General features: G+C 53.2%; 10 protein-coding genes across 10 annotated transcripts; 6 read left to right on the top strand and 4 right to left on the bottom strand.

Moving 5' to 3' along the window:
• Positions 1-2023: 2023 nt before the first annotated feature.
• Positions 2024-4837, bottom strand: J4E90_010967 (uncharacterized protein; the record flags this gene model as incomplete). Its single annotated transcript, XM_051440479.1, has 1 exon — positions 2024-4837. One exon carries the CDS (start codon positions 4835-4837, stop codon positions 2024-2026), a length of 2814 nt encoding a protein of 937 aa, XP_051285637.1.
• A 200-nt stretch (positions 4838-5037) lies between these two features.
• J4E90_010968 (uncharacterized protein) lies at positions 5038-5859 on the bottom strand (the record flags this gene model as incomplete). The annotated part of the gene is made up of 2 exons (XM_051440480.1): positions 5038-5338; positions 5393-5859. 2 exons carry the CDS (start codon positions 5857-5859, stop codon positions 5038-5040), a joined length of 768 nt encoding a protein of 255 aa, XP_051285638.1.
• Positions 5860-7458: 1599 nt separating this feature from the next.
• On the top strand, positions 7459-9154 carry J4E90_010969 (uncharacterized protein; the record flags this gene model as incomplete). Its single annotated transcript, XM_051440481.1, has 2 exons — positions 7459-7767; positions 7820-9154. 2 exons carry the CDS (start codon positions 7459-7461, stop codon positions 9152-9154), a joined length of 1644 nt encoding a protein of 547 aa, XP_051285639.1.
• Positions 9155-12195: 3041 nt separating this feature from the next.
• Positions 12196-14653, top strand: J4E90_010970 (uncharacterized protein; the record flags this gene model as incomplete). Its single annotated transcript, XM_051440482.1, has 5 exons — positions 12196-12218; positions 12273-12296; positions 12492-12718; positions 12766-13994; positions 14105-14653. 5 exons carry the CDS (start codon positions 12196-12198, stop codon positions 14651-14653), a joined length of 2052 nt encoding a protein of 683 aa, XP_051285640.1.
• A 1702-nt stretch (positions 14654-16355) lies between these two features.
• Positions 16356-17372, bottom strand: J4E90_010971 (uncharacterized protein; the record flags this gene model as incomplete). Its single annotated transcript, XM_051440483.1, has 2 exons — positions 16356-17294; positions 17343-17372. 2 exons carry the CDS (start codon positions 17370-17372, stop codon positions 16356-16358), a joined length of 969 nt encoding a protein of 322 aa, XP_051285641.1.
• Positions 17373-18035: 663 nt separating this feature from the next.
• J4E90_010972 (uncharacterized protein) lies at positions 18036-18401 on the top strand (the record flags this gene model as incomplete). The annotated part of the gene is made up of 2 exons (XM_051440484.1): positions 18036-18176; positions 18237-18401. 2 exons carry the CDS (start codon positions 18036-18038, stop codon positions 18399-18401), a joined length of 306 nt encoding a protein of 101 aa, XP_051285642.1.
• Positions 18402-19525: 1124 nt separating this feature from the next.
• On the top strand, positions 19526-20079 carry J4E90_010973 (uncharacterized protein; the record flags this gene model as incomplete). Its single annotated transcript, XM_051440485.1, has 2 exons — positions 19526-19757; positions 19862-20079. The coding sequence occupies 2 exons, from the start codon at positions 19526-19528 to the stop codon at positions 20077-20079; spliced, it is 450 nt and encodes a 149-aa protein (XP_051285643.1).
• A 383-nt stretch (positions 20080-20462) lies between these two features.
• On the top strand, positions 20463-22374 carry J4E90_010974 (uncharacterized protein; the record flags this gene model as incomplete). Its single annotated transcript, XM_051440486.1, has 3 exons — positions 20463-20669; positions 20720-20975; positions 21074-22374. 3 exons carry the CDS (start codon positions 20463-20465, stop codon positions 22372-22374), a joined length of 1764 nt encoding a protein of 587 aa, XP_051285644.1.
• A 3394-nt stretch (positions 22375-25768) lies between these two features.
• J4E90_010975 (uncharacterized protein) lies at positions 25769-26225 on the top strand (the record flags this gene model as incomplete). Its single annotated transcript, XM_051440487.1, has 2 exons — positions 25769-25985; positions 26068-26225. 2 exons carry the CDS (start codon positions 25769-25771, stop codon positions 26223-26225), a joined length of 375 nt encoding a protein of 124 aa, XP_051285645.1.
• Positions 26226-26731: 506 nt separating this feature from the next.
• On the bottom strand, positions 26732-27499 carry J4E90_010976 (uncharacterized protein; the record flags this gene model as incomplete). The annotated part of the gene is made up of 3 exons (XM_051440488.1): positions 26732-27063; positions 27167-27328; positions 27418-27499. 3 exons carry the CDS (start codon positions 27497-27499, stop codon positions 26732-26734), a joined length of 576 nt encoding a protein of 191 aa, XP_051285646.1.
• Positions 27500-27566: the final 67 nt, after the last annotated feature.

Genomic DNA, 27566 nt, shown 5'->3' on the forward strand with positions numbered 1-27566 from the left:
ACCATAGGATCATGAAAATTAGGCTTCCCGTCCGCTCAGCCATATACAAGCATGATACCGGCGGATTAGTAGTTAGGTGGGTGACCACTAGCGAATCCCCGCTGTTGTATGTTTTTGCCTTCTTTTTTGCTCTTTTTTGGTAACCTAGTTGGGAGAGGCGTGGGTGTGGAGGTAGGAAGGATGTGGACGGAAAGCAGAGAGGGGTGGCGGGGGCTGGGAGGGGTTGATGGTGGTGTGATGTGTGTTATTTTTGAATGGAGGTAGCAGGTGCATGCCATGCATTCATCTTACTCTTTAGATTTTCAGTGAGTTTATCGTGGTGGGACAAATGGTGGATAAGTGTTGGATGAGACTCTTCCCTCCCTTCTCGCCCACTCTCGTAGCATACCAATATCCAGTATCACAATCTCTCACACCCATCGTCTCCATCCTCCTCCACCAATCCGCAAGGACTAGCTAGCCCCAACCGCCTCGTAAGCAGCGCACTGAACGTATTAGCGTCCATATCGACAATATCGAGTCTCGATGGTAGCGAGCAGCGGAAGACTCACCCAGACGAGAACCCCTTCAGGGATCCTGACCAATGCTTAACTTGATAGATACATCCAGACCAACAGAAAAGCAAGTCTTGGTTCCGTAGACCGGGAGGAGAGTGAAACTGCCGCCGCAGTCAGGCTTGCGGTAGGTGTTCACTATGACAACCACCGTCAGCAAAACTCATCTTACCAAAGTCACTTCCATCAATAGTGGAAGGTTGAAGACTTACGAGCGTTATACTTGATATCCCCATCCTTGCCGACCACCCTGATGCTCATCACCCCATCAGAAAGCCCATAGCAGACATTTGGATCAATCCAGAGGAACTCGTAGGCGCCGCCGCATTCGGCTTCTTTGAAGGTTTGGGCGCGGACTTGGGTTTGGACGCTGGGGTCTGCGGTGGTGGTGGGACTGGGTGTGGGCGTGGCGCTGGTCGCGGCGCTTCCCAAGAGGGCGCATAGGAGAATAGTGGTGAGCATGGTGGCGAACATGTTGGTGGTGAGATTTTTGGCGGTGATTGACGGGTTAAGATCGTGGGTGCGAAAAGGGAAGGTGGTGTTCGTGTGGTGTGTGAGATGGCTTGGTTTGGTTGGTTTGGTGAGTGGGTGAAGTGAGTGATTGATGTGCGCGCGATGGTTTGGTTGGGCGAGTGAGGGAAGTGAGAGTGAGTGAGTGCGTCTGGTTTGTTCTGCTTGAACAACCCGAAAAGCATTGACGAACGAGGGAGAAAAGGATAAAGGGCGAGCGAGCTGTTTATAACGCCCGCTTACCGTCCTCGAGACCTGAGCAAGTTACGTGGTTATCTGGTGCAAACGCGCCGAGGTGGAAGGATCCGGGGAAGCGACGCCCGACCGCGCGTCTCTAGGTGAAGGTACTCGGTGAGGGCAGTCGCAACCCTAGCTGCGGGGTTGATATCGTGGGGAAGTTGCGATTGCGGTGATCGCGGAGAAGGCGTGGTTGGCTGGTACACAAGGTACGAGCAAACGGTATCGAGGGGAAGTGTGCCACCGCGAATTCGATGATTGGAGGTGAGAGATTTAGCAAGATCGTAGGATGAGGTATCTGTTCGGACGGCGAAGGCAACAATGGCGGTCTGGGAGATGCGGTGTTGCTATAGAGCGGGATGGAGGTAAATGGAAGTGAAAGTGAAGATCTAGTCACAGTCACACGGCGGAGGGATGATGTGTGGCAAACGGATAGCGACAGTAGCACTGAGTAACTTGGACAGAAATGAGCCAAAACATGTTGCACGAAAGTGCTGGGTGGAGAAACCGATTTAGAACTGTGATTCGAGCACTGTGGTTAAGGACATATTATGGCTGATACGATCATGAGGCCGCATCAAGCCCGCCATTGGACGCGATGAACGGCCACAGGAGCATGAAAGGATATCCAGAGTGTCGAAATTGCACCTTCGAATGAAAATAGTCGACAGCATGGTTTTGCGGATACGCGTATCTCAACTCCTTCCATCATACCCACCACTTCATTCATTAACAGGCTTAGCACCCAACATCCACCCAATCCCACTCGCCAGCGCCCCCGTCGCAGCATTAGCCACCATATCCCTCCTCCTCACGCGCTCCTGCGCATCGATACTGCCCGTCTCACTGCCATCCATACTAACCCTGCCAGACCGCGGTTCCGTACTCGGCGCAACCTGCATACTCCCACTACTACTCCTGAGCGGAAACGCCGTTTTCGAAAACGCAGCCGCAGCTCCCCTTGCTACATCAAACAGCCCCATTGGCGATTCTTCTACAGCGCCCCGGCCCACTTCACGGCGCTGCGGCTGCACAGTGATGGTGTCGAGGTCGAAAGCGCCAGGCAGTTTGCGGTCGGCGGCGTCGTTGAAACGTTCTTCGGCTTCGGTTTCTTGGGCAAGGAGGTGCATCATTTCTGCTTCGCATTGTTGCCACACGCCGAGGACTTCTTCGAGGTGGTTGGGTGGGGCGAGGAGGAGGGCTTGGCTGAGGAGTTCCATGCGTTGCTCGAGGCGGCGGAGGTCGGGGCGTGCGGTGGAGCTGGACTGGGTCCAAGAGGTGGATGAGGAGAGGGAGGTGTTGTGGCGGCCGGCGCGGAGGGCGGCGCGCCAGGCTACGTCTTCGGCGTCGTCGGAGTGGTCTTCGGTTTCTGTGGTTCCGAAGGAGAAGAAGTTTGAGGATGTTGGTGGTGTTGGTGACGGGGTTGATGGTGTTAGTCGATTGACGACGTATGAGTACGCTGTCTCAAAGTCGTCTTCTTCCAATGCAGCCTCGACAGCCATGCCAATCACGCGTTGCTCCGCCGCGGTTTTCTTCCGCTCTATCGTGGCGGCATCCGTTGGCACGTTTCCTGCTTCCTCGTCCATGATGGTTGAGGGCATGGCGACCACCAAGTTCTGGCCGATCGAAACCAGATCGTCGAGCTTGGTGTAGCCACCGCTGTTTTGCGATAGTAGCTTGCGCACTAACGACAGCGGATTGTGGCTCACTCGGATATTGACCGGCTGGAAAGGAACGCCATGCTGGAGGATGAGCGAGTAAAATGACATGGCGTGTGTTGCTGTGAGCAGGGCTTGGAACCGACGGAACCGCGACGAGGAAGGGAAGTGGGGAGCGAATGCAGCGATGATATCAGCAGCACGCTTCATACCGCCTCTGTTGCGGTTACCGTTGCTGGCGTTGTCGTAGTGGTGCATGGCGGAGGCGAGCACGACCTGCTCCACATCCGAGGAGAGTAGCGGTTGCTCGCCAAATCCTGGTTTGATGTATAGGTCTATCGCGAGGGCGAAGTGGTTGCTTTCCAAAAGAGCCTTCGATACCTCCGTTTCCAGTGTCTTCCGCTCTAGCAAACCAAAGACACCTTGGGCTTTTCGGTCTTCGTCGTGGTAGTCGGTACCCCAGTTCCAAAGCCACAGCAACTTTGACCGAATAGTGGCCCATTGCTCGCTGTCCTTTTTGGAGCCGCTGTTCAGCGTGTACAGTATCTTTTGGAGTAATGATAGTTGTTCGGAGTAGTCGTCTCGCAGAGACATCTTCGCAATCTCCCGGATAGATACCGGTTGTTGCAAGGTCGATAGGACACACGACGAGAAAATGATGAGCTCAATGATGCGAAACGCTTCAGCGCCAGGCTGTGTGATGACATTGTCAGGATCCAGTAGACGATCCTCTCTCAGTAAAGCAGTTGTTGAGTCCTGGAGCAGAGGATCCTTCAGGTCGTAGCTGGGTAACTGGGCGACACCAATGCTAAGGTCTGGAGGCGGGTCGTAATTGAGGAGCGTACATATCCTCGTCAAGAGCGAGTGCGCGGTCTGTAACGACGTGATGTCACTCTTGTCGACCAGGTAGAGACATGCGAGCGCCGTTCGTGCATATTTCATCTCGAGCTGCCGCTGTTGTTGGTCATCGACGTAGTCTCGTCCTTCTTCGTAGCCACCAAGGTCCATATCCTCAGGGCCGTCCCAGTCCGAGATGGCTGCTGTGACAAGCGCCAGATGCTCCTTGGAAGCATGTAGCAGCCATTGAAACAGACAATCCCAATCGTCCGGTTCCCGAGCTTGCTCCTGTGCTATTGACGCTCTCCGACCTTCGTGTGTGATCTTCCGCCTCTTGCGATCATTCGCTCCACACAGCCATGGGGCCACTACACCCTTCAGATCCCGTGCCGCGTTGTGTGTATTGACATCGGTCGCGCTTCGAGCGTGGGAGAGTTGGTAATCGATGGCACGTCGTCCTTTGAGTGCCGCAAATTCGTCGAGCGTGGTTGCAGTTGATTGCGGATAGTACTCGTAGCTGAGGCGTAGGAGTGGGAGGACGGTCGATATGAACCATGTGCGTAGGTATTCGGAGTGGCCCAGGAACGGAACCACCAGCTGCGGCACGAGATCTAGGAGCCCCGTCTGCGCGTCTATCCGGTGGGCGCGGTGTATTAGAAAGTGACTGAACAGGTCTAGTTCACTCTCTTCGGCATAAAGAGGATGCATTACAGGCGGCAAACCCAGCGCATGTCTCCTCTTCTTCGCCCGTGAATTCGAGAGTTGTTCCACCGATGTTATGTCTAGCGATGCCGCGGGACTCTCGCCGGGAAACCGCGATCCAGTCGCCAGGTCATGCAGACATTCGTAATACGACGCCGGGTCGCTCTCTTCGGGGAGGTAGTTGAGGAGAATGCTCAGGGTCAGCTCGAGCGGCAGATCCCCGTCCCGGAGTGCTGTCAGCGCCCGCAGCGCTAAGATGTTGGATTCGGTAGCATATTGTACGGCGAGGAGCACACAGTGTGGCTGCGACAATTGCGACAACTTCTGCAGGGCTGCCATGTCGAGAGTTCGCGGGTCGCTATCGTGGATCAACTTTCATAGTTGGCGTGAAGCTTGGAAAGGCCACGCCCGCAATGCGACAATTCGCTACGTCAACCGCCAAGCCCCGCTCTCGGGGGTCCGCTCACAGGCAGCCTTTCACCATCACACCTGCATCACGACACAAGGCACTGGTCTAGAATGTGCTTCATCAACACCGCTCAACACAGCTCGCCATACGAATAGCAGAGGTCATCAATGTCCATCACGTCGCTAATCTTCGCATCCCAGCCATTATAACCCAGCGAAAGCGGAAAGTCCAGAGTTACATTGCCGCCCTGCGCGTTATCCCAATCTTGCAGCACCTTGGGCCCAGATATGTCGCGCAATCTTTTCCCCAGGTCCCTCGCCTGCCACGACCACCAAACGCGGTCCAGATTGGCATGATGGAGCCAGAAGATGGGGTCGGCAGGCGATGTGAACGGATCGCCCATCTGCCCAAAGGTGCCACCAACACCGAAGCTGAGAAGACGACGTTAGCATTGCCGCAAGGATCCTGCAGGATGAATCACGTACTGCCCACCAGCGTGAATCTGACTATCGTCCCAGGCTGGACCACCTTCCATCGTCCGCGCGAACCATCCGTAATCCGCCTGCGCTATGACTGTGTCCAACTTACCTTTGCCCAGATACGTGGCGGCGTAGTCGGGCGCCAGGTCTCGCCGTAGACACTGGTCGTTTCTTGCGAGCGACGCAGCAGGGCCTAGATGAACCGTGATGTTGACGAAAGGCCCATCTTGTACGCACCCACCTCCAGTCCGCCCTGGCACTTCGTTGTTCGACGTGTTGACCGGGACAAGAGGGCCGTTCCCACCAAAGCCGTATATCGCGTCGAATATGAGCGATTGAACGAACTTGGAAGCTGGAGTATCCAATGTCCAGTCCCAATACGGCTGCGCCCCACTATATCCACACTCCTCACGCAGTATCTTCTCGTAATACGATGTGAAGAGACGATGCCAGGGGAGGAAGTGACCCTTCATGGCGGTCAGCATTGTTTTCAATTAAAACATGCCGCACCTACCACGAAATGTATGGACATCGTCTGATTGATGTGCGTCGGAACAAGATCGTCATATCGCGAAAGCGCACCTGGTGCAGCAGTAGTAGGAGTGAACGCCGGCTTTTCCAAAAGACATTGTACCGCAGCAATGTACTGCAGTCTTTCATCTTTGTCAAGAGATCGCCTAACGGGTTCGTAAGCTTCAACATGTCTTACTCACTTTCTCCAAGGCCGTCCTACCATTCTTTCCGTACTATGGGATTGCGACAGCTCGTCAGTTTTGCAGCAGCTCCGAAGCAGAATGCTTGCACGAAGAATAACATTGTGGGAAGGAATCGCATGTCGGCAGCGGCGATGGGGAGACCTACACGGAAAACCCGCTGTCAGACGAGACTGCCCTCGAATATACATATCTCGAGGCTCATTCAGCTGAACTCCATATACGAGCTTGTACGACGCTTTCATCTAATCCAATCCAATGATGTTCCATCGATTGAGGCTTGAGTATGCACCTCGAACCGCCTGAGCCACCCAATTACCCGGTCATAGGAGTCCTTCGGGAGGGCACGCAGTCACGATTTGCGTAGCAAATTCGAACAGGAAGCATTTCGTCCTTGAGCACTTCAATACTGCCGTCTTTGTTTGCTCGTGCGGAATCTGATATCAACCATGATTCAAACGGATGGATTAGGCTACTCGAGGTCAAAGGTCTCTATATGTCATTACTACATATGCCTAGGTACGTTAATATCTCAGTAGGTTCAACCCCACCAGCGAGAATGCATGGCGCATGGATATCTGCTCGCAGTATCCTTCAAGCCCCTGAAATTCTTGCAGCTCCTGGCCTTCAGAACGTTTGCCACATCGACTCCAGTCGAATTCAGGCATATCTGCGTGCTGCCGTGTGCCTGTACCGAGGTGCCAAGTGCCTGATCGACAACGTTGCAAGCCCCTAGCCTAGCGCCCCCATCGTCCGACAACGCCTCCAACGCCTCCAACGACACTAGCCACGACCTTCCATCACCAAGCTTGCGAGCAAGAACCTCTAGCATTCCATTCTTCTTCTGTTTCGACCGAACGTATGTTTGGGTATCAGCAATAAGTGATCAACAGTCGCATCTCAGATGTAAACTTCTCCGAGGAAGAAAAGTGCAAACAACGGCAGTTCGCTTGCACACACCCTCGCCAAGCCAACATCAAACATGCAGCGTTTCCAGCACCGAAACAAATGTGTAGCAGCACAACATGTCGGCCCAGCCCTTGGAGTTGCAGATCAAGCTTTGAATGCCTGGGCTTGGGATAATTACTTAGATCGATGGCTGCCTGGCCTCTTTCTTGACCTCCACATCCTCTTACTCTCCTTGTTGCTTGTACATTCTTGATACCCTGGTTCGGTCCATTCTTTGCGCGTGCGCACGTTACAATCTTTATTAAATACTCATTCTTTTACTACATTCACCCGAAATCTCCATCTCAACCAGAAATCATGTATATCGATACTGCGTCGGCGAACAGTCGGTCCTCGAGACCTCAAATTACCATCGAGCCATCGCCGTATAATGACCGCTCGACACCGCTGATGGAGGCTTTTGTGGGACAAGAGGCTGCGACGGATGAGAGGCCGCCGCCTACTTACCTTGAAGCCACTACCCCTGGTCTTTACACGAGTCGACTGAGTGGCGAAGAAGGCGCCAGGCTGCTCTCCTTTGATGGACGAGAAGCCCGGGATGCGAGTTACAAGGAAGAGCAGTACGGGAGACGGAGTCTCAGGTCGCAATGCCTCAAGAAGACCTGGTTGAAGGTGGTCGGCACAGTGCTTGCTATGATGCTCGTGTCTGCCATGTTGGCCCTTATGGTTGCTGCGGTGTCAGTCCGAAGGGATAGACAGGTTAGTAGATACTTTCAAGGAAGTACTTCATCATGCTAACGTACCCGTCAAGAACTCTGCTACTGCCTCCCTATCTTCAGCACAATCCGCACAGGGTGACGCCGCCCACCCCGAAGGCTTCATCGACGACGATTCCGACAAGCCCAGTCTTATCGCCGTTCCCTGGCCATCACCATCCGCCGCAGCGCAATCCACCGCACCGAAACAATCCTTCCCGATTCGCTGGCCATCCAAGTGCGGAAAAGACTACAACGTCCGAACGGAACACCACGACTTTGGCCAAACAAGCGAGCTCAGCATCCAAGAAGCCGTTCACCAACTCGACGGCCCATACAGACGAGTAGCAGGCTGGATACACGTCGCAACCGCCCCTCCGGAGCAAGCCCCCGGCACCATCCAAGTAAAGACATCCTACGCCGTATCCGCCTCCGTCGACGTGAACGCCGTCCGATACGCCTCCACAGACAACAGCCTCACAATCGGCGACCCCTCCTTCCCCGACGGCTTCGACGGCGTACGCCCCGGGAAGGCCTGTCTGGGCATGTCCGTAGTAATCTACATGGCCCCCGGCGCCACCTTGTCCAAACTGCACATCGCAACCACGCACATGGGCATGCAAATCCACTCTGGCACAAACTTCACCGTCACAGACTCTACTTCCATCTCCTTGACCACCGGCACCCTCGACGCCATCGCTTTCTCCTCGCGCCAAACATACCTTTCCACAATCTCTGGCTCTATCTCGGGCGCGTACGCACTCTCCGACCTCCTTTCCGTTAAGACAAAGAGCGGCTCCGTGAACATCGACATCGAGCCCCAGCCTGCCGCAGAAGGCTCCACAAACCCTGCTGTCTTCAGTGTAGACTCGCTAAGCGGCAGTATCCGCACGGATTTCAAACGCAAACACATCCCCGAGCGCGACTACCAGACCTACATCAACACGACTGTTGGCTCAGTCGACGGCACCTTCATCCATGGGTCGCGCACGGAGATCAACAGCGTCGCTGGGCTTGTTACGGCTGATCTCTTGCCGTTTAAATCAGGGGATTACCAGAGCGAGATCTACACGCATACACACTCTGGTCAGACATCCCTCACGCTTCGTTCGCCGTACAAGGCCAAGGGCGTGGCTATGTCTGGGCTGGTGAGTACGCATAAGAGCACGAGCGGTGGGTTGGATGTCACCTACCCGGAAGAATGGACGGGCAGTGTAGATGGCACGTCATTGAGTGGAGCATTGCATTTACAAGGCAAGGAGTTGGAACTTTTGGGTGAGAACGATGAGCCGGGGAAGAATCACGTTGAGGCGAAGAAGGGGGATGGCAAGAGTAGTTTGAGTTTTGATACTGTGTCTGGGGGGTGTGAGATCAAAGTCGGGAAGTTGTAGATACCTTTTGGATTTGGTGTTGGGGGTTAGACGGTACTCCTCCTAGATAGGATACATCACGATACATTCTACTTGCAGCCCAACTTCCCTCTCTCTCGTCAACTCAAACACGCCGTCTCAGTCGTACACGCCTTCACATCTACACGAACTCTGTATACGAATATGCGACATGTCAATTCCCTCACTATAGTGATAGTGTGGCCGTCGTGAATGAGTTGTCGTCCGCGCGTCCCGCTCCCGCCAGCACCTCCCTGCCAGCCCTGTCAAAACCACTGTCTCGGCGCACATGGATGACCCCAGTTCCTTCACTTATGTTGTACACGTCGATCCCGGCTTTGGGTCAGTAGGGCTGGCTGGGGAAGGTTAGGGCTGAAAGATGTGCGGTTGGGTTCGGGGGAGTTGCGACGCAGCTACGCTACACTGCGACCGGGTGTGTTGGGTTGATTGAGGGTGTCATGTGTCGTTCGGGGTGTGGGTGAAGGCTACGTCATGGTGTAAGGCTGAGTTTTGTGAGGGATGAATGCAGGGTTTGGGGGTGTTCGTGAGGTGGTGGTAAGGTGCAGGGACTGGGTTGGTGGTGAGTTGGTGTCTTGGTTGTGTTGCGATACGCTGAGGCGGATGCGCCGTGGAACGCGCTGTGATAACAGATCTAGATATGAAATGTGACCATGTCGACCAACACTGTCTATGACGTGTTCGAGGGGTCGCTGCAGAATCGTTTCGTACGAACCTAGCTTTTGCATGCAGAATCTGCGGTGCACGGGTGGTGTGGTCTCATATGGCACATACGATATGTGGTCGTGATATGGTGCTGATGATTCCCAGGTGGTAAAGCAGGGTCTCCTCTTTGGGACGATCGACGCCGCATAGGCACACTGCCTGGGCGACAGAATTCCCGTTTGCGACAATCCCAAGTACGTCTGTTGTTGGCCGAGAAGTACCGGACAGATCTTGACCTGAAAGACACGAAGCTGTGGAGATATCATTAGCACCAGGGGGCAAGGCAATATCTACTACTAATCGCATAATGGCAGCGGCGATCTGTAGCGATTTTGAGTTCATGAGAATTGAAATCATTCATAGTCGGCGTTTTATGCTCTTTTCGAGCCACGATGCTTACTGCTTGGGGTTGTTCCTTGTGGCGCATCATCTTGAACGATCCCGCACGGCACCCGAGGCAGGGCTGTAGTAGTTCGTGCTTCGGAATTCGAGCTCTCGGAAGATTGCAGGTAGCCTGGGTTCTCAGCTTCCGGTGGTAATTGTGCCCTGTTGACAAATGTGCGTTTGGGTTGGTGGTACAAGACTGAGGCATGCATCGTAACGAAGCCACGAACCAGGGCAAGATTGCGAACCACTCCGCGGCCTCGTGATCTGAAGTTATTCCTCCATGCGTGCAAGGCCAAGTCCTGAAAATATTGAATTCAATCAACGACGTCTTGTAACGTTCAGACTAGCAGGTAATTTGGCGATCGGCCGCTGTCACTTGTCAACATGACTCAATGACGTGCAGAAGCTTGATAACCGTTGCACCGTGCTAACTACACACGACGGACGACAGACGAGAGGATGTTCCGTTGGCGCAAAGATGGCGCCATTCCGGGCAGAACGGAATGAAGTGGCTTCGCTTCGGTCATGGGCAGTTGACGATGCCACTGCTCGGCGATAACGCGGTGCGTCCGCGCAGTGAATAGCTGAATACGTCGACTTCACATGGAAATGCGGCCACAACTCCGCTGCACGACACAACCGAGGGCTCGTGTCGGCGAATCAATATAGAAAAAACCGAGAAAAGAGTCGATGGTGCGGTACACGTTGCGAGCAGGGTGGGTCTCAGGTTCCCCTGGACGTGTGTCAAGAGTGTTTCGGACCTGTCGCGACGCGGTAAAGAGACGTGGGGCCAGAGGAAGCGACTGCTGACTCATCCCATCCCTCACCAAACTACGCGCCACATGCGATGATACACTGCCCACCCCCCAATCAGCTGCTCCGTGCCATCAGACTCGCACTCGATTGAGACAAAACTTTTCCAGCTATGATGAAACTGGATCCCTAAACCTGGTAGTGGAGTTGATACAGCGGGAAGTTGCGTATCTCGCGGCCGACCTCTCCCAGCTCTCCATCCTTCCATAAACGACATGCACCAGCCTGTTCGAGCGCTGAAACTCGACGCCGAGCTGCAACGAGTGATGGGATGCCCTTCCAGCTGAACTCGTCGACCAAGTGCTCCTTGTCAGAGGGTCGTCATGATGGCCGAGGGCAGCGCGGCATCCATGTCGACACCTCCGCCTCAGCAACATGGGGCACTTGGTGCGCAGGCCCGAGGAGCCTCTCCGAGCCAGCCGAGAGGATCATGGAGACAACGACTGGTGCGACCGTTCAGAGTGCGTCTAATCGCCTTTTGGCATCCCAGCAGCCTTGCGCCCGGTCCACCACCCACTACACCATCCCCGCCAGACGCTCTTTTGGGTGAACGCTTCTGCTGTGGCCGTTCCAGATCACCTGCAGCCAAGGCGCGTCCCGACACTTCTCTCAAACTTGCGCCCAAGCGGTTCCGTTGCGTCAATCACAGAGATCATTGCTCTTCGTTGTTCCTCTCGGATGTTGCAACCCCCGTGCATTCATCATATAGCCTAGCAACCCCTCCAACCGCCTTTCCTACTATTTGGCCCGTCACTCTTTAGGATCCTGCCCGACTACTATCTTCGTATACATTTCTTTCATTTGGAGCGGGCTCCATCCGCGCTGGCTGCGATTGAGAACTTTGTTCTCGTACACTCATTTGAGAAACTTACATCCAACCCGGCGCCACATCTGCTCAGCCATAGTCGCACAGCGCTATCGCCCTGCCACATTCCTTTCTGCAGCCGTCTACTTTCGTTATCAATGTGAGTTTCCTAATTGAGTATTGCTCGATGTCACTCAGGGCTTCGACGGGTGATCCCTTGTCTAGCAGTATAGCCTAATCAGTCGCTAACCACGTTGCACTACAGACTACTACCATAACATCTTACGGTCGTTGTATATAGAGAACGGAACCCAAGATGGAGTTCAATGCGGTTCAACAGTGAGTATTCTCAGTCATCTTTACTTCGTGCGCGCATACTGACGGCCTTTCTAGGTACCGTCCGTCACCTAATCGGCAGTACGCCATGGGGCATCCCTCCCCCTCCCCAGGGATGCAGTCAATGTACTCTTACGCAAGCCTTCCTCCTCATGAACAGCAACAACATCAACATCAACATCAACATCAACATCAACATCAACATCAGCAACAGCAACAGCAACAGCAGCAACAGCAACCACAACATCAGCAACAAGGCCTTCACCCTATGTCCAGACCGTCGCCACCCGAGCCCACGTGGGCTGTGCCGCAAACCCAGCAGTACTATGCTACGCCGCGGGGTCCTGTTGTAGGCAACAGAGAGGATCAACGACAGTTTATGGGAAGACCGGACATGATGACTTCGCAACCGACTGTTACTAGTGGTGTTGTCTACAGCACCGCCATGACTGCCCCGCAATCGCTTGCGACGACTGACTACTTTCCCGGCGTTATCGACACAAGTAAGCTCCTTCAGCAGTAGGCATGCATGTTATGCTAACGAACAAAGGTCCATGGGGTCAGAAGGTGTGCGAAGAGTTGGAATCGTTTCCTTCTCTGGAGTCGGATGTGTCGGACTTCAGTCATGGCATGATGGGGCACGATGAGAACACTCCGATCATTGATCTACGCCAATACAACAACATGGGCCAACAAGAACACGACAACATGGCCAACTTCAATCCGAATTCCACCCGGAGACTGTCCGAGTCGTCTTTTTCGATGTCTAGCACTGGCGGTGTGCTTCCAGAGCCGGCATCCTACGAAGAGATGGGATCATCGGAACCAGTTTCATATCCGTCTGAGTATGAGACTTGGAACCACACGGAGCCGAGTGCCAGCCATCTTTTGTCACCGCTTGCCTCACCACGACGACCTCAGTACGATGGCGTTGTTCGAACTGGAAGTCGCTCCCGCGTGTCGCCGACACCGCACAACAATGTCCGCTCATCACCATACACACTCGAAAGCACTCGGTTCAAGAGATGGTCCACCGGGCAAGCGCCAACATCGACCCCAAACAACTCACGCCCAATGTCACAGGTTTCGGATCGCTTTGCACCATACGGTCCCCGCCTGAACCCGCATCACTCGCTGCCCGCTTACCCGCCAAGTGCCTACAACAACTTCGGGCTACCGACGCAGAACGTGTTGTACTCGCAATCGAATTCTCCCTATGCCAACAACCAGCCGTTCTTCGCCCACCAGGAACAACAGCAGCATCATCTCGAGGTGCCTCGACCGCTACCTTCGCAGGGCCTGTTCCGCTTACTCCAAAGTAACGCGGATCGTCACGGCGGCTGCTCATCACACTTTGCAGACCTGTCAGACCCACCTGATCTTTACTCCTCCCTGCACGAAGAGGCACTCAACCCACCGGAGTCCGACATGAACCCGTCCGATCCCGACCTTGTACCACACGAGCAGGATCTTCGCTTTGTTGGCGACCTGTACACCCCGCGTTGGGTTCGCGGTCATGGCAACAAACGTGAGGGCTGGTGCGGTCTCTGCAAGCCTGGTAGATGGCTTGTACTCAAGAACAGCGCTTTCTGGTACGACAAGTCCTTCACGCATGGTGTCAGCGCAGCTACCGGCGCAGCGTTCCAGGGCCCGCAAGACACGCGCCGGACGGAAGGCAATCTCGATGTATGGGAAGGACTTTGCGGAAGTTGCGGTGAATGGATTGCGCTCGTCAGCAACAAGAAGAAGGGAACAACATGGTTCCGACATGCATACAAGGTAAGTCATACGTCCTCCACATTCCACGGTGCTTGGCTATTGGTTCTCGGTAGTTCTGATTCGCCTCGCTACCAACTATCATAAGATCGAGTATGCTAACAATACCGCAGTGTCACACACATCCCAAAGTCAAAGATGGCCCCAAGCGCCGCCGTGAGACACAGGCTGGGCGCGTTCGTGCAGCGTCGTCCGCGTCAGCGACCTCGTCTTCGTATCCAGTCAAGCCGGAGCTCTCGACGTCAGACGCGACATCTCACCGCCATTCTACACCAACACCGATACCCGGTAGTTCGTCGCTCCAGTCCTACAGCATGTCGAGTGGTCCGTCTCCCATGCCAACATCCACACCAACATCGACTCCGCAAGTCAACACCTCGTGCTATCCCAGTACAGCGTACCCCACACCGACTTCAGGCACACCCAACATGCATTCCCTTCGAACCCCGACTGCGACTTCATTTGGTGATGCGTATGGCGACCCTTCTAGCAGACACGAGCCCGTAGTCGGCATGTTTACCACGCCACTCCAAAGCTTGCAGAGCTTCTCCGGCCACCAGTACTCGCATTCGCCCAATCTCTCGCATCAAGTCAGTGAACCCGAGCTTGTGGGTATACGAACAACTACCACGGCACTCAACTCAATCGCAAGCATGATATGAGTCAAACTTCGTCCTCTAGACTTTCTTTCACGAGCAACAATTGTGTCCTGGGTTTCTCACGGCGTCACCGGCTTCACGGTACATCAACGAAGGGGTGGCACTAAAAGACTATCGCACGGTTGGGTGTGGTACGAGTATCTGAACTTCCTCATTTTTGCGTCTAATCTTGCACATGTCACCGCGACTATTACACCCCCTTTCCAGCGTTCTTGTTTATAGCGTTCCGTTCCCGCAGCAGCGTCACATCAATCTCGGCATTCACGAAGGCACGACTCCCAGCATTTTCAGTAGTAGCATAGCCTTTCTTGTCATCATCTCTATCCCTCGACATGTCACACGTCACACACACCAGCGATATCCCCACCCCTTTACTTTGCGAACCAACGTAGGTAGAACGTAGTTTAGTCCCGACCTTTTTTTACTTTGCGCAGCGCAAAAACGTTTATAGACTTGTTTTCTCCTGCAGATGTTGTGTTGCAATACATTGAACAAAGCGTTCGAGAAGTTTTACAATCATGGACTTGAGAAGTGTTGAATTGGCTATATTTGGATGATGGGAAAATAGAAACTTGTTGAGCAAACGTGCTTAGGAAAATAAAAAGACGTTAATTTGGTCGACTGGGCCTGCAGCGAGCGGTGCGGGAACAAGCAAATGGATGCCCAACGCTCAGCCACATCCGACACTATTGTCTTTTTCCCGCACTGCCACCTCACGCAGTCACCCAAACACCAAAACCACAACCACAACCACAACAACCAACACACATCCACACACCAACACTCCACCTCTCACATCCCCTCCACCCCATTCTACTCACCCAACAACCACAACGCACCGTCAACATTTGCCGGTGAGACCCAGACAACGCCTCCCGCACACGCGGTGTTTCAGCCTTTTTGCCGTTGGGTCTCAGATCCTGCAGCCCGAAACTGAGGCTGTGACGAGGCTGTGTAACGTGGATGAGGCCGTGTGGGTTGGGTATGGACACATGTTGGGAGTTTTGACCGAGGTTGTTGCGTTGAGTTGGCCGAGGAGGGGCGGTGGGTGGGGAGGGGGATGTGTGTGGGTGAGGGAGCAGGTAAAGTGGAGAAGAGATGTTGTTAATAATAGGTGGGGGGTATAAAATGTTACTGATATCGGTGAGGTTTATTAGTAGTGATTGCTGTTGCGCGTCCTCAGTGGTATCGTGAAGCCCGCGCGCCGTTCGCACATCCCACCGCGGACAACGCCGTCCACAATCCGTCCCCATCCTCTGAAATCCACACTTCCTCGAACTTTATCGACATCCAGGAAATTAATCATGCGAAACGTCCTTCACAATGGCCCGCCATGCGCTCTCGTATCCCGCGTATCCCGTGATTCCCAATCCTAGCCTCCCGAGGTCGTATCCTGAGGCTGGGTCGAACTCTGGGTCCAAGCGATGCCGAACGGGATCTACGACGTGGCGTTATCCGGGTGTATGCACGACATCGTTCCTGATCGGTAAGGGTGGTTTTTGAGTTATATGAAGGACTGTTTGTCTGCCGCTCCGGGAAAGAGGACGGGTAGGGGCTGGGTGTGGAGATGGGAGATTATGCGGGATATGCGGATCTTGCAGGGGAGGGCTATGGTCTGGGCAGGCAGTGCGATTAGAGAGGAGATGAGGTAGAATTAGGCGTGAGATTGATGGTATGGTATAGAAGTCTGACGTTAAGTGGGGTATCAAGCTGAACATCCGCATCCGGGTTTGCCGTAGTGTTTGAAGTCGTCATAGGCGGTTCTGACGATAGTCTCGACCGACTCTGATTTGAGTCCGAGTACATAGTTCGAGTTACGATTCCTGAACGGTCTTGATGCGTCCAGTTGTTCGTCATACAACACGCTCCGCTCGAGCAGAAACATGCCAGAGTCGGGGAATCCTTTCTCTATCCTCTTCTCCCCCTCTGCAACACACTCTTGAACATCGTGATTTCCGACGGTAAACTCACGGCCGGTCGTCTTTTCAGTAGATCTCAGGACCTCGTTGGCAGACGTTATGACGCCTGCAGCGTATATGTATTGGTTCCTGACTTCGTCCCAGTGTGAGATGACGCGTTCCACGACTCGTCCAACTCTCTCCAAGCTGGAAGCTGCGAAAGCTTCAGTACCGATACCATGAATAGTCGCGCTATGCCATTCGAGATCAAAACCCATGTTGCCACTGATCAGCTGAGTGTCCAGAGTGTACCCTGTCGCAATCGCAGTCCATTCAAAATATGGGTAGTCCTCCCGCATGCTCCTCAAATGAGCAATGACCTTTGCTCGGCCGGCATCTTTCGGAATGCGCGCCTGTATCTGCTTGTTCATGCTGTCGTGACTGAATTCATCAGGGATGAAGCGCCTCACGCCGGCGGCAATGGCGGCGTTTATGATGCGAATCTGTTGCTCTACATCTCCGCCTGACATTGTGCTTACAACCAAGTCTTGTCCAGTCATTACTGATTGCAGTGAAGCGGACGAGTAGCCGGATCTCTTGTGCTGTACATCGGAGGCCTTGACGTGAGGTGGCAGACTAAGGGTTTGCGAAAGATAAGTGAGTACAGTAACTTGATATCTGGGTGTTCCTTGTCGTTTCTCCTGTGGGAAAAGGGCGTTGAGGATGGTGAGGCAAAGCTCCCAGTTCTACGCGTGTTAGCCACTCGATGCCAGCCAGTCCGTCTCGTGTCTTACCCCTAATATCATGATCTTCTCGATTGCCATGTTGGTTTTTGGAAATCAAGGTCAGGTAAAGAAATGTCACACGAGTGCAGTAAGCTTCACCTTTACATAGTTTGGAAGATGAGGCCCCCCGCACTTGACACGGTTGAAAGGAAGAGCCAACACTAGCTCATTTCGTCATATAAAATAGGACCAGAAATGAAGCTGTAGAGGTCTGTGATATCCATGCGGATAAGAGATCCGACATTCTCTACACCAATCATCATGTTTGGAGTACTGTGCAAACCTTAAACTCTAGTGTTAGGCAGTCCGGCGGCGTGCAGCAGGGGCGTTCCAGAACCTGAGCAAAGGCTATCGTGAAAGGGAATACGCTGGGTGGAGGCGACAGTATAGGAGTCTCAAGAACTTTCAAAGACGCAATGTGTGATACAGATGAGTAGTCGTGGGGAAGTGCGGAGTTGGTAGGGAAGGCAGCGCCAAGCCAACGCACGGACGCGGCAACTTCCGGGATCGCAGCTGTGCGAGCTTTTGCGGACGACGATAGCAACACCACCGTAACTCCCGCGACCGCAACACCATCTCCCCTCATCTCCCCAGGCTTCGACCATCGCGTCCAGTGCGTCAATTCCCCCTCTCGCAGGCTCAGACCCGCCAATTGGACCCCCACAGCAGCGCGCTGACCCGCAAAACTCCAGATAGCCCATCATGAACGCCGCCCGCTTCCTCCGCCCCTTCTCCAGGGCCGCCGCTGCCCGCGCGCCCATGGCCGTCCGCCCCTCCGCCCTGGCGCGCCCCGCCTTCATCGCGAGCCAGAACAAGAAGACCGAGGTTGGCCCTCAGCAGATGGTGAGATTGGACTCTGGGAAAGATCTGGAGAGGAAGGAAGAAAGCTAATACAAGTGATAGACCATCCTCAAGTCGGCCATGCCCCAGCTCATTCCTTTCTTCTTCGTCAACGAGACCACCGTGGCCTTCATCCTCCTGCCATCGCTCATCTACATCTTCTCCAAGTACATCCTGCCCCAGCGTCTGCGCATGTTCGCTGCCCGTCTCTTCATCAGCAAGTTGTAAGCGAGGGATTGGAAGGACTAGAAAGAGCGGATGACACTGTATAAGTAGTGGGAATATGCTCATAGACAATCGAATGGCATTGCACGAAGATGGTGGTGATTCGTGGAGTGATGACTATAGGGCGTTCTCCGATGTTTAACCGACGCCTCAGGCCCGCTCATGATATTACAAGGGAGGACGCAACAATTGGAGAAGTTGCAGGTAGGGGCCAGTATATTCAGAGCGACAACCCCGCATTGATGACCGGTAGCCGTGTTTATCAAACCAGTGAAGGACGAACATGTGGGGCATCTCTTCAACTTATCAAGCTCAAGCCTTCGGACTTTCGTAATCCTCAGACAGTCAACCTGCACGACCTACCCCCACGACAACAGCATCCTATGACCAGTTCCCGAACGGCATTTCGAAAGCGCGCTTCGTCGGCACACAACCTTGAATCAACCTGCCAAGTTCTGATGCGTACCCAGCTACTTCTAGGAAGGTCCCCTTTCAATTTGACGAGATTTGCCATTGCAGAAGCTGGATATCGATATGAGATGTGTAAGTACCCACAACCACCTGGAGTATCTGCCTCGTCTTTGCGTAGACTCAATTCTGAATCTTGCCTTCCTTCTTATCACCATGGCACTCAAACACTGTCCGCACTCTTCACCTTCCCATTCCTTCCTCACACTGCCTGATGTGAAATACCGATCAACAACATGCGCAGCAACTGCGGTCGTGATAGCGCGGCTGAAGAGGCTGTCTCGGATCACCTGCTTACATACCTCTTGGCAAGTCCGACATAAGACCGTGACAACGGACAGATCTGACAGATCTGGCATACGCATGCATTCTTCCGTCCTTTTGCATGCTGTTTCTTTACCTACTACAACGCTTCCAGCACATAAGGACCTATTTCGACGAAGTGCTTCATTTCATATGCAAGTGATCTGCTCCGAAGCACACATGCAGGTACCCATAGTGTCGCAAGCACCCAAGACCGGGAAGACCCCGCGGCGCAAACATCGGGACATTACGCATCGTGGTGTATGGTGTACGTAGTATAAAGTGAGGCAGTGTAGCTTAGCTTCAGGTTATATACGATACTTTGTGTCCCGAACACTGCATCCAGTCCACCCACCATGAAGTCCACCATCATCACTGCCCTCCTGGGCTTTGCTTCTCTTGCGGTTTCTGCACCTGCACAACTTGTCGAACGTCAGGGAACCCTCGAGCAGGTCACAGATAGCTATATGTTCGACATTTCCATCGCGGAGTTCATCGCCAACCGTAACGGAAAGGTCGGCCCTCCAGAACTGAACTGGGACAGCAATGGATGCACTGCTAGTCCGGATAATCCGTTTGGATTCGACTGTACGTTCTCTTTCCTCCCATACTGAATCCTCCATCATACGTCCACTATCCATGTCCCTTTCACACTTCTCTGCGTGCCGAGTCCACCATACTGACAATTGCAGTCATCAACTCCTGCTACCGTCACGACTTCGGCTACCGCAACTACAAACAACAAGGCCGTTTCGACGCGATGAAGGCGCGTACCGATAGTAACTTCAAGACGGACATGTTCAACCAGTGTGCGACTGAGAAGGCCAAGGGACCGTGTGAGGCGACTGCTACGTTGTACTATGAGGCTGTTAAGGCGTTTGGAAAGAGAGAAGAAGAGATGATGGAGTAGACAAAGGACGCGTGATGAAATCGAATGTCATAGTGTCATGTTAAAGAGTCACGAGAGTACCCAAAACGATAATCAACAATCTCGGTGGTAATCGATAAGCCACCCTCGGCGCCTTCCCACTCCAGCGCCAATCCCAGCACCCCCATGAACCTTCCAATCAACAACGTCATGCCCTCAGGGTCCAAAACAATAGCTCAACCGCCCATCTAATCTTCCGTACCTCCATCTGACATTTCCACAACATTCCATCATGCATCACTCTGTTGACTCTAACCTTTGCCCACTTACCCAAACCCGTTACTGCCCGCGACACCGACCGAGGTCATCCGAAGTCGCAGACCCTGTGATGCATGCGCGTGGGCTCGCTCTTGGCGCCCGACAATATGGCCGACCATGAGCACCAGGTATACGAGCTCACTGCAGCTTCGTCTGCCTCTGCAACGGAACACGACACGATGCCGCCGGATGAGCTGGAGGAGACATGCGCTGTGGATGCGCGGTTGCATAAGAGGACGTTGAGGAAACTGGACTGTTTACTATTGCCGTTTCTGGCGCTGCTGTTCCTGTTTAATGCGCTGGATAAGTCGAATGTACGTATACGCGGACTTTGGCAATGGGAAGGTTTGCTAATGAGGAACAGATCGGAAATGCAGAGTCTGCGCATTTTACGGCGGATATCGGACTGGATAAGGGTGCGTTGAATACGGCTGTTGCGCTGTTCTTCGCTTTCTTCGTTGCGCTGCAGCCGCTTGGAGCGGCGCTGGGGAGGAGATATGGCATGGTGCTTTGGGTGCCGAGTTGTATGCTTCTTTGGGGTGTCTGCACGGCGCTGCATGCGTGGGTGAGGCATAGGTGGCAGCTGTATACGCTGCGCATTCTCATCGGGTGCCTTGAAGGTATGTCGCACATGTTAGCTGGGTCTGGCTCTTCCACTCGCTCTTTCCTCATTCAACCGTCGCTTCCTTTCCAGACTTCGAGCTAACATTCTCTCTAGCTGGCTTCTATCCAGTCACCGTCACCTACCTCTCCCTCTTTTACACGCGCTTCGAATTTGGCAGACGGCTCTCCTTCTTCTACGGTCAGGCGGCAGTCGGTGGTGCGCTTGGGGGCCTAATAAGCTATCTCGTCTTTTCGCATTTCGGCAATGACGACGGAGGCTCGGATAAAGATTGGAAACCGTGGCAGGTGCTCTTCCTACTGGAGGGCACTCTCACTATCGTGGTGGCATTCATCGGATACTTCTGGCTACCACACAGCGTGGAGACGGCATGGTTCCTCACACCTGAAGAGCGTCGATATGCGTCTTCGCGTGTGGTGAGAGACAGAGACATACAGAACGCGCCGGCAGCAGTCCAAGAAGATGATCGAGAAGCGGAAGAAACTTACGATGAGGAGTCGCGCGGTCTTCTCGACTCATCCAAGCACTCGATCACCTCAGCCACGCCGTCGCGACAGCTGGTCGACGATCGTGGTCTAAGCCCTCACGACGTCCTTTCATCAGTGTTCAACACGAAGATATGGCACATCCTCGCCTGTAACGTTCTATCTGCCATCCCAGTCTATGCCTTCTCCGTTTTCCTCCCGCTTGTACTGGCACCGTTGACGAAGAAGGCGAATCCTGCGCTCATCAACTTGCTCACTGCACCACCACACATCTGCGGAGCCATAGTACTGTATTTCGCAGCTAGCTACAGCGACAAACATCGCATACGCCTCAAGCCTATACTGCTTGGCCTATTCATTATGGTAGCCGGCTTGGTAATCGTGGTGCTGTTGCCATCCTCATGGGCAATACCCCGCTACATCGCTCTCAACATCCTCCTCTCGGGTACCTATGTCGCATCTCCCCTCACAGTGGCCTGGATTTCTGGCAACACGCCGTCACCTGGCAAGCGCGCATTGCTCCTCGGTATCAACGGTTGGGGCAACCTCGCTGGAGTCATCTCAGCAATTTTGTTTCGCCCAAAGTACGCTGCGGGTGGCTACATTGTCCCGTTCTGGTGGACACTTGCATCTGTCGCGTTAGCTGCTCTGGGTTACGTGCTTTTCCTTCGACGCTTAAAGGCTGAGAACAAAACGCGACAAGACATGTTACGCAAATGGAGCGAAGACGACGTCGAGGCCGAAAGGCTTCATGGCAGGGGTCCGGTACCGCAGCAACAACGGTGGCTTAGACAAGCCATCAACGTGATGCGGCCGCATGCGAAACTTGCATGGCTAGCGGATTGGCTCGAGAAGGCTGCGCGGTCTGGCAGGGAGGGCGACGATAGGCTTACATTCGTCTACGGATTATGAGATATGATCTGCTGTGCGACACTACAAAGCATAATCCTATGCAGCATCTGAGTTGGCATCATCCCTTGGACGAATGTGAAATTCGGGACATGCATGTCTGTCAGCTTTCAGGTTTTGAGCGGGACGTTGGGCTGTCGAGATGCTGTACAGCCTCAGCCTTGCGACGTCACAACCGCCACCTTTTTGCCAGCTGAAAAGCGGTTGACCGATAGCAAACCAAACCGATTCACTTCCAACTTCCCTAATCTCACCACGGCCTTCGACCAACACAAGATAGAAGACGCTCCGAGTCCTACATCAAGCAAACAGAGAAGATCTCATACATCGTATCGCGGGCGCGCAGCTTGTACTCAGTCTTGGACAAGGCGGCAGACGAGATGGCGAACACAACTATGCCCAATGGCACACAATACCACACCTGGAAGCCAGAGCCTTTGGTTCGCGGCACGTTTTCCATCCTGTCGTCGTCTCTTTTGACGATGATTCTGTGTGTTTGGACAGCCGTTCACTTGAATATCCCTGAACCTGGAGGCGCCAACGCACAGATGTGGCGGAAAACAGGCTGGATGATTATAGCACTCTTTGCTCCAGAATGGGTGAGTCTCATCACTCTGCCACACGGTCGGCCAACGTTGACTCAATTTAAGGTCGTCTTTACTGCCTACTGCGAGCATGCAGAGGCAAGGCACATAGGGAAAACTATGAGAAAGGCTTTTGGTCAGCCAGAGCCTCCAGGTTTCATCAAGAAGCGATGGGAAAACTTGAACTACATGTTCCAAAGCCTTTCTAGAGCTAAAACAAGCATCTCTCAAGAACCAAGGCAGGCTACTGAAGACAGAGATGTGGAACCCGAATCCAGGTTTCGGAGGCACCCTTGGACACAAGCGCACTCCATGTACGCCACCATGGGCGGCTTCGTTGTCGATACTCGGAGTCTGGATCAGAAGTATCTTCCCAAGGGACGGCAGAGGATGACATTGACACCAGAAGGCCTCAAATTCATCGCCGAGCACACCCCTGATCTCGTCCCGGATCTACCCGAATCTGCGATAATAGACAAGAGCAAGGCGAATGCGTTCACGAAGCTCGTGACATGCGGACAAGCGCTATGGTATAGCTTGCAGTGTGTTACTCGGTCAACCCAGGGCCTGACTATCTCGTTACTAGAGATCAACACCACCGTACACACCGTATGCGCCTTGACCATGTACTTTTTCTTCTGGTGGCACAAGCCACTAGACGTTGATGAGCCCACTGAACTCACGAACGTTGACACTCACCCAGTGATTGCGTTCCTAGTCATTCACGATATGATTCCGCAAGCTCGTCTGTCTCCAATGGATATGGGGGACGATGATAGTCCTGGCCTAGTACCCGACTCTGGAAGGGAGATCCACCATCCAAACCCAAACCACACACCGCTCAGAGCATCGAAGGACCCCCAATTTCCGACACCAGAGTATGCTATTTACCATGGTTTCGCTATCCCCACGACTAGATCAGGCTCAGATTCTGTTGGGCTGGATTTCGCTAAGATAAATTCACGACGCTTCATTCTAGCCTCACAAGTTGCCAGGAAGTACGGACCATACACCGAAACTCTAGGCTGTGTGACTCACAATACGAAAAAGACCAGCTACTTGGCTGTACATATACACAATCGGCCCAGTCAAAATGCGGAGAGTTCCGAGCTTCTTTCACTTATGTGGTTGCCTCTTGCTGGTCTCTTCTATGGCGGTGTACATCTTCTTGTTTGGAACCGCTCTTTTCGCAAGGAGACAGATGAACTCCTCTGGAAAATCAGCAGCCTGACAATTGTGTCGTCAGGCATGGCGCTTGTAATTGCGGCTTGTCTTGCATTGCTCTACGAAGAGTATCCTAAGTTGCATCCAGCTGGAGGGTTGGTGGAAGACTCTTTGCAAGTGGTTTTCGCCATATCCATTATATGTTATTTGTTGTTTTATATCTTCTGTAGGATCTTCATCATCGTTGAGTGTTTCCTAGACGTCTTTCACCTCCCGGAATCAGCTTTCGAAGTCCCGAGGTGGGCACAGTACTTTCCGCATTTCGGGTGATTTATCACATTTGACGTACAAATGGGCAACATATATCTACTTCCAGATCGGAAGATCTTCAAATTTGCCATACATCCATATACATTATCTGTCTTTGCCGAAGACGTATTGCAGTCTAAACAATGTCTCTCATCAACGTCGAAGAACCTGTGGCGCAGCCCGGGAGCATATTCTCTACTCAAGCGTATTTGACCAGGATGTTTCGCATAGTCGGCGATGTTGCGCGAGCGGTATGTGCGATTCCCATGGTGTTCAGCGCCCGACGTTGCATGCCCGCGTAACAACCTTGGCCTCAACGTTACGCGCGGGCACCCGTCCTGCAGCCCTCCAACGTCTACACTCTCTCAAACCCTCTTTCGGTGCCTTTCTCGACATCTCTTTTGCTACTCGGCAGCAGCAGCGCTCTACACCTGAGCGGTATAGTCCGGCTAGCCGGCAGTTTCACACTCCTCCTCGCAACGCGCAAAATCGCATTCGACGAAACCAAGACTACGGTACCGCTTGCACTCAGACAAAGCTCTCCTCGGTCTTCACGCTCAACTCGTTCACGACCGTCATGCAAAGATGCGCCTGGAAGCGCCTGAACCTGCATGTCACAGACCCGTCGCCTAAATCAGCCGTTTAACCGCAGGTTCTTCTACGTTTTACATATTTCCAAGGTCCCGAGGTCCCCAAGGCCGCATGTTTGAGAAGGCAGCAAGTGTTTCAAGTGCAAGGCAGCGCTTCGGTTTCGCTTGTCGACTCGGGTTTGACGGCACGCTTGTGGTTGGGTAGTGTGGCGTTGGGGTGAGATGGGTTGTAAGACGATTTTTGTCACCACCACCACGGTGTAAGGCTATGACAGAAGCGGACTATAAGTATACTGTATCTCTCGAGACTAGGAACAACAGCACACCGGTTCCATCTCGGCCATACTCCCTACACACAAGAATCATTGTTTTGCCCGCTTGCGATCCCTCGGTTTGCCAGACCCGCCAGGGCCCGACCACCCGGCCAAAGGTTTGAGATGTGCATGATCGACTGCCTGCGACTTGCCTCAGGATCACCGTCCCAGGATACCTTTTATGGAAAGAGCGAAATAGGTATTAATGCCATGTACTCAGAAGAAGAAGCCCCTCACAGCAAGTATAAAGCAAGCATCTACGCCAGCCCGTTAATACTTTTCTCAAGCCAGTCTTCCAATTCACATTTATATTTATTCTTTATTCACTACCCGCTGTGCGGATCAGATTACTTTCACTCACCCATCAGCAACTTTCGAATCAATAATCAACGTTAATACTCCAAAAAACCAACTACTTCGAAAAACAACCGCCAAAATGCAGTTCTCCATCACAGCCCTCCTCTTCGGCCTCGTCGCCGTCTCCTCCGCCGCCATCGCCGACGTCGAAAACGTCCGCAACACCCCCCGCAGCGTGCTTGAGAACCGTCAGGCAGCTAACGGCGCATGCTGTATCCCCGAGCAATCGCTCAAGCAGGATGCTTGCACTGTTAACGGTGCGGCTGGAAAGTGTGTGCCTGGAGGACCTGCTGCTTGTACGTATTCATATTCATAAGATCCAGACGAGTTCTTGTTCGAGAGAGGGTGTGTATGAGACGCAAGACTGACGTAAACAAGGCAACGGCGCCCTCAACTGCGTAGCAAACGACCAGCTCGTATGCGACAACAACGTCCAGGAGCGATCTGGCAACCTGTGCCGTTTCCAGGCTGCCAACGGCAAGATTCAGGATGGTGCTCAGCAGATTAACAGCCTTGCTCAGGCTAAGGTGAACTAAGAGAGTTGGATGATGGGGGATGTGTTGGGGGTTGATGGGTGAATCTTTATAGCAAGGTGACATAAATAAATGTATTTGTGGATTGTATGTTGCTTGCTACCAAGAAGTCGTATGTGATGTGGTGGAGAGTGAGATCTTGATCTACACGGCTTACAGTGTGCTGGCGTAGAGTCGTACGTCTTTTCTCCGTCAACGCACATGGCTTCTATCGTATATTAGTTATTTTTAGTGTTTCGGTATATACGTATGTATGCCTGAAGTCAGTTCAGAGATTCGCGCTTCACATGCCCCAGAGCACATTCTACTATAAGCAGATGTTTCCCTTTTCTTGCGAAGCTCTATCTTATTAGAATTGATATACTGCTTAAGCTCAGATGTATTGATCAATGCATGTATTCGTGTATCATAATCTCCATATATCTTTACCTGCCCTATGAGCCATGATTCATATCCAAATTTCATCTACCCTCCAAGCCATAACCTATGCATCATCTCAACCATCCAATCTACCGTCCCCACCCCGCAAACCTTCCAATCTCCTTGACCTCCCTCCTGCCCACAACACCCGCCGCAACCGCACAAACGGCACCAACACCGACAAGCAGTGCGCGCGCCAAGTTCAAACTAGCCCACTTGTCCATCAATTCCTTGACTGTCTCGCCTTCCTTGGCAAACTGCTCGACGTGCTTGTCGCGCAGGGAAGCGTTGGCGAGCTCGTCTTTCTTGGCCATGAGTTTGTTGTTTGTGGGGCCGAGGACGAGGATGGTGAAGGGCACGATGGAGGGGAGAAGGAGGGTGGCGAGGGCGTTTAGGCGGAAGGGGGTGGAGGTGCGGTCTTCTAGAGGGTTGTTAGTGTGTGGTAAATTGAGCGATGGATGGATCGTAGGTGAATGGAATGGGGCTTGGGAATTTGAAGGGAGATGAGATGGGACGAAACGTACGGTGATAAGCCAAATAACCCGTTGCCAGCGCCGAGATGGCAGCAAGAGGGCGGGCGATTGCGCCGCCGCGTGTGAAGATTGTGTACCATTGCTTTACGGCGAGGGGTGCGGGGGCTTGCATGGCGGCGGGGATGCCGACAACGGAGAGGGAGACGTTGGAGCCTGTTGTACTTGTCAGTATGAATTCTCTTAACGGTGTATCTTCCCATTGACCACCATAGAGAGGGTCATTGAGTGCCAGAGTGTCTTACCAACCAGGAATACGCTGCCTGTGATGCCCACCGCCTGTGCGATTGCCAGCGCCGTAGGCGTCTTTTGCGTGAGAATATCCATTGCGTATGTGTAGATGAAGATGAAGAATCTTCGATTGAGGTGTCCAAAAGCGAGTTTTATGACTTGT

The sequence above is a fragment of the Alternaria incomplexa genome, assembly GCF_024043165.1.
Source record: "Alternaria incomplexa strain BMP 0042 chromosome Unknown scaffold_32, whole genome shotgun sequence".
Lineage (NCBI taxonomy): Eukaryota > Fungi > Ascomycota > Dothideomycetes > Pleosporales > Pleosporaceae > Alternaria > Alternaria incomplexa.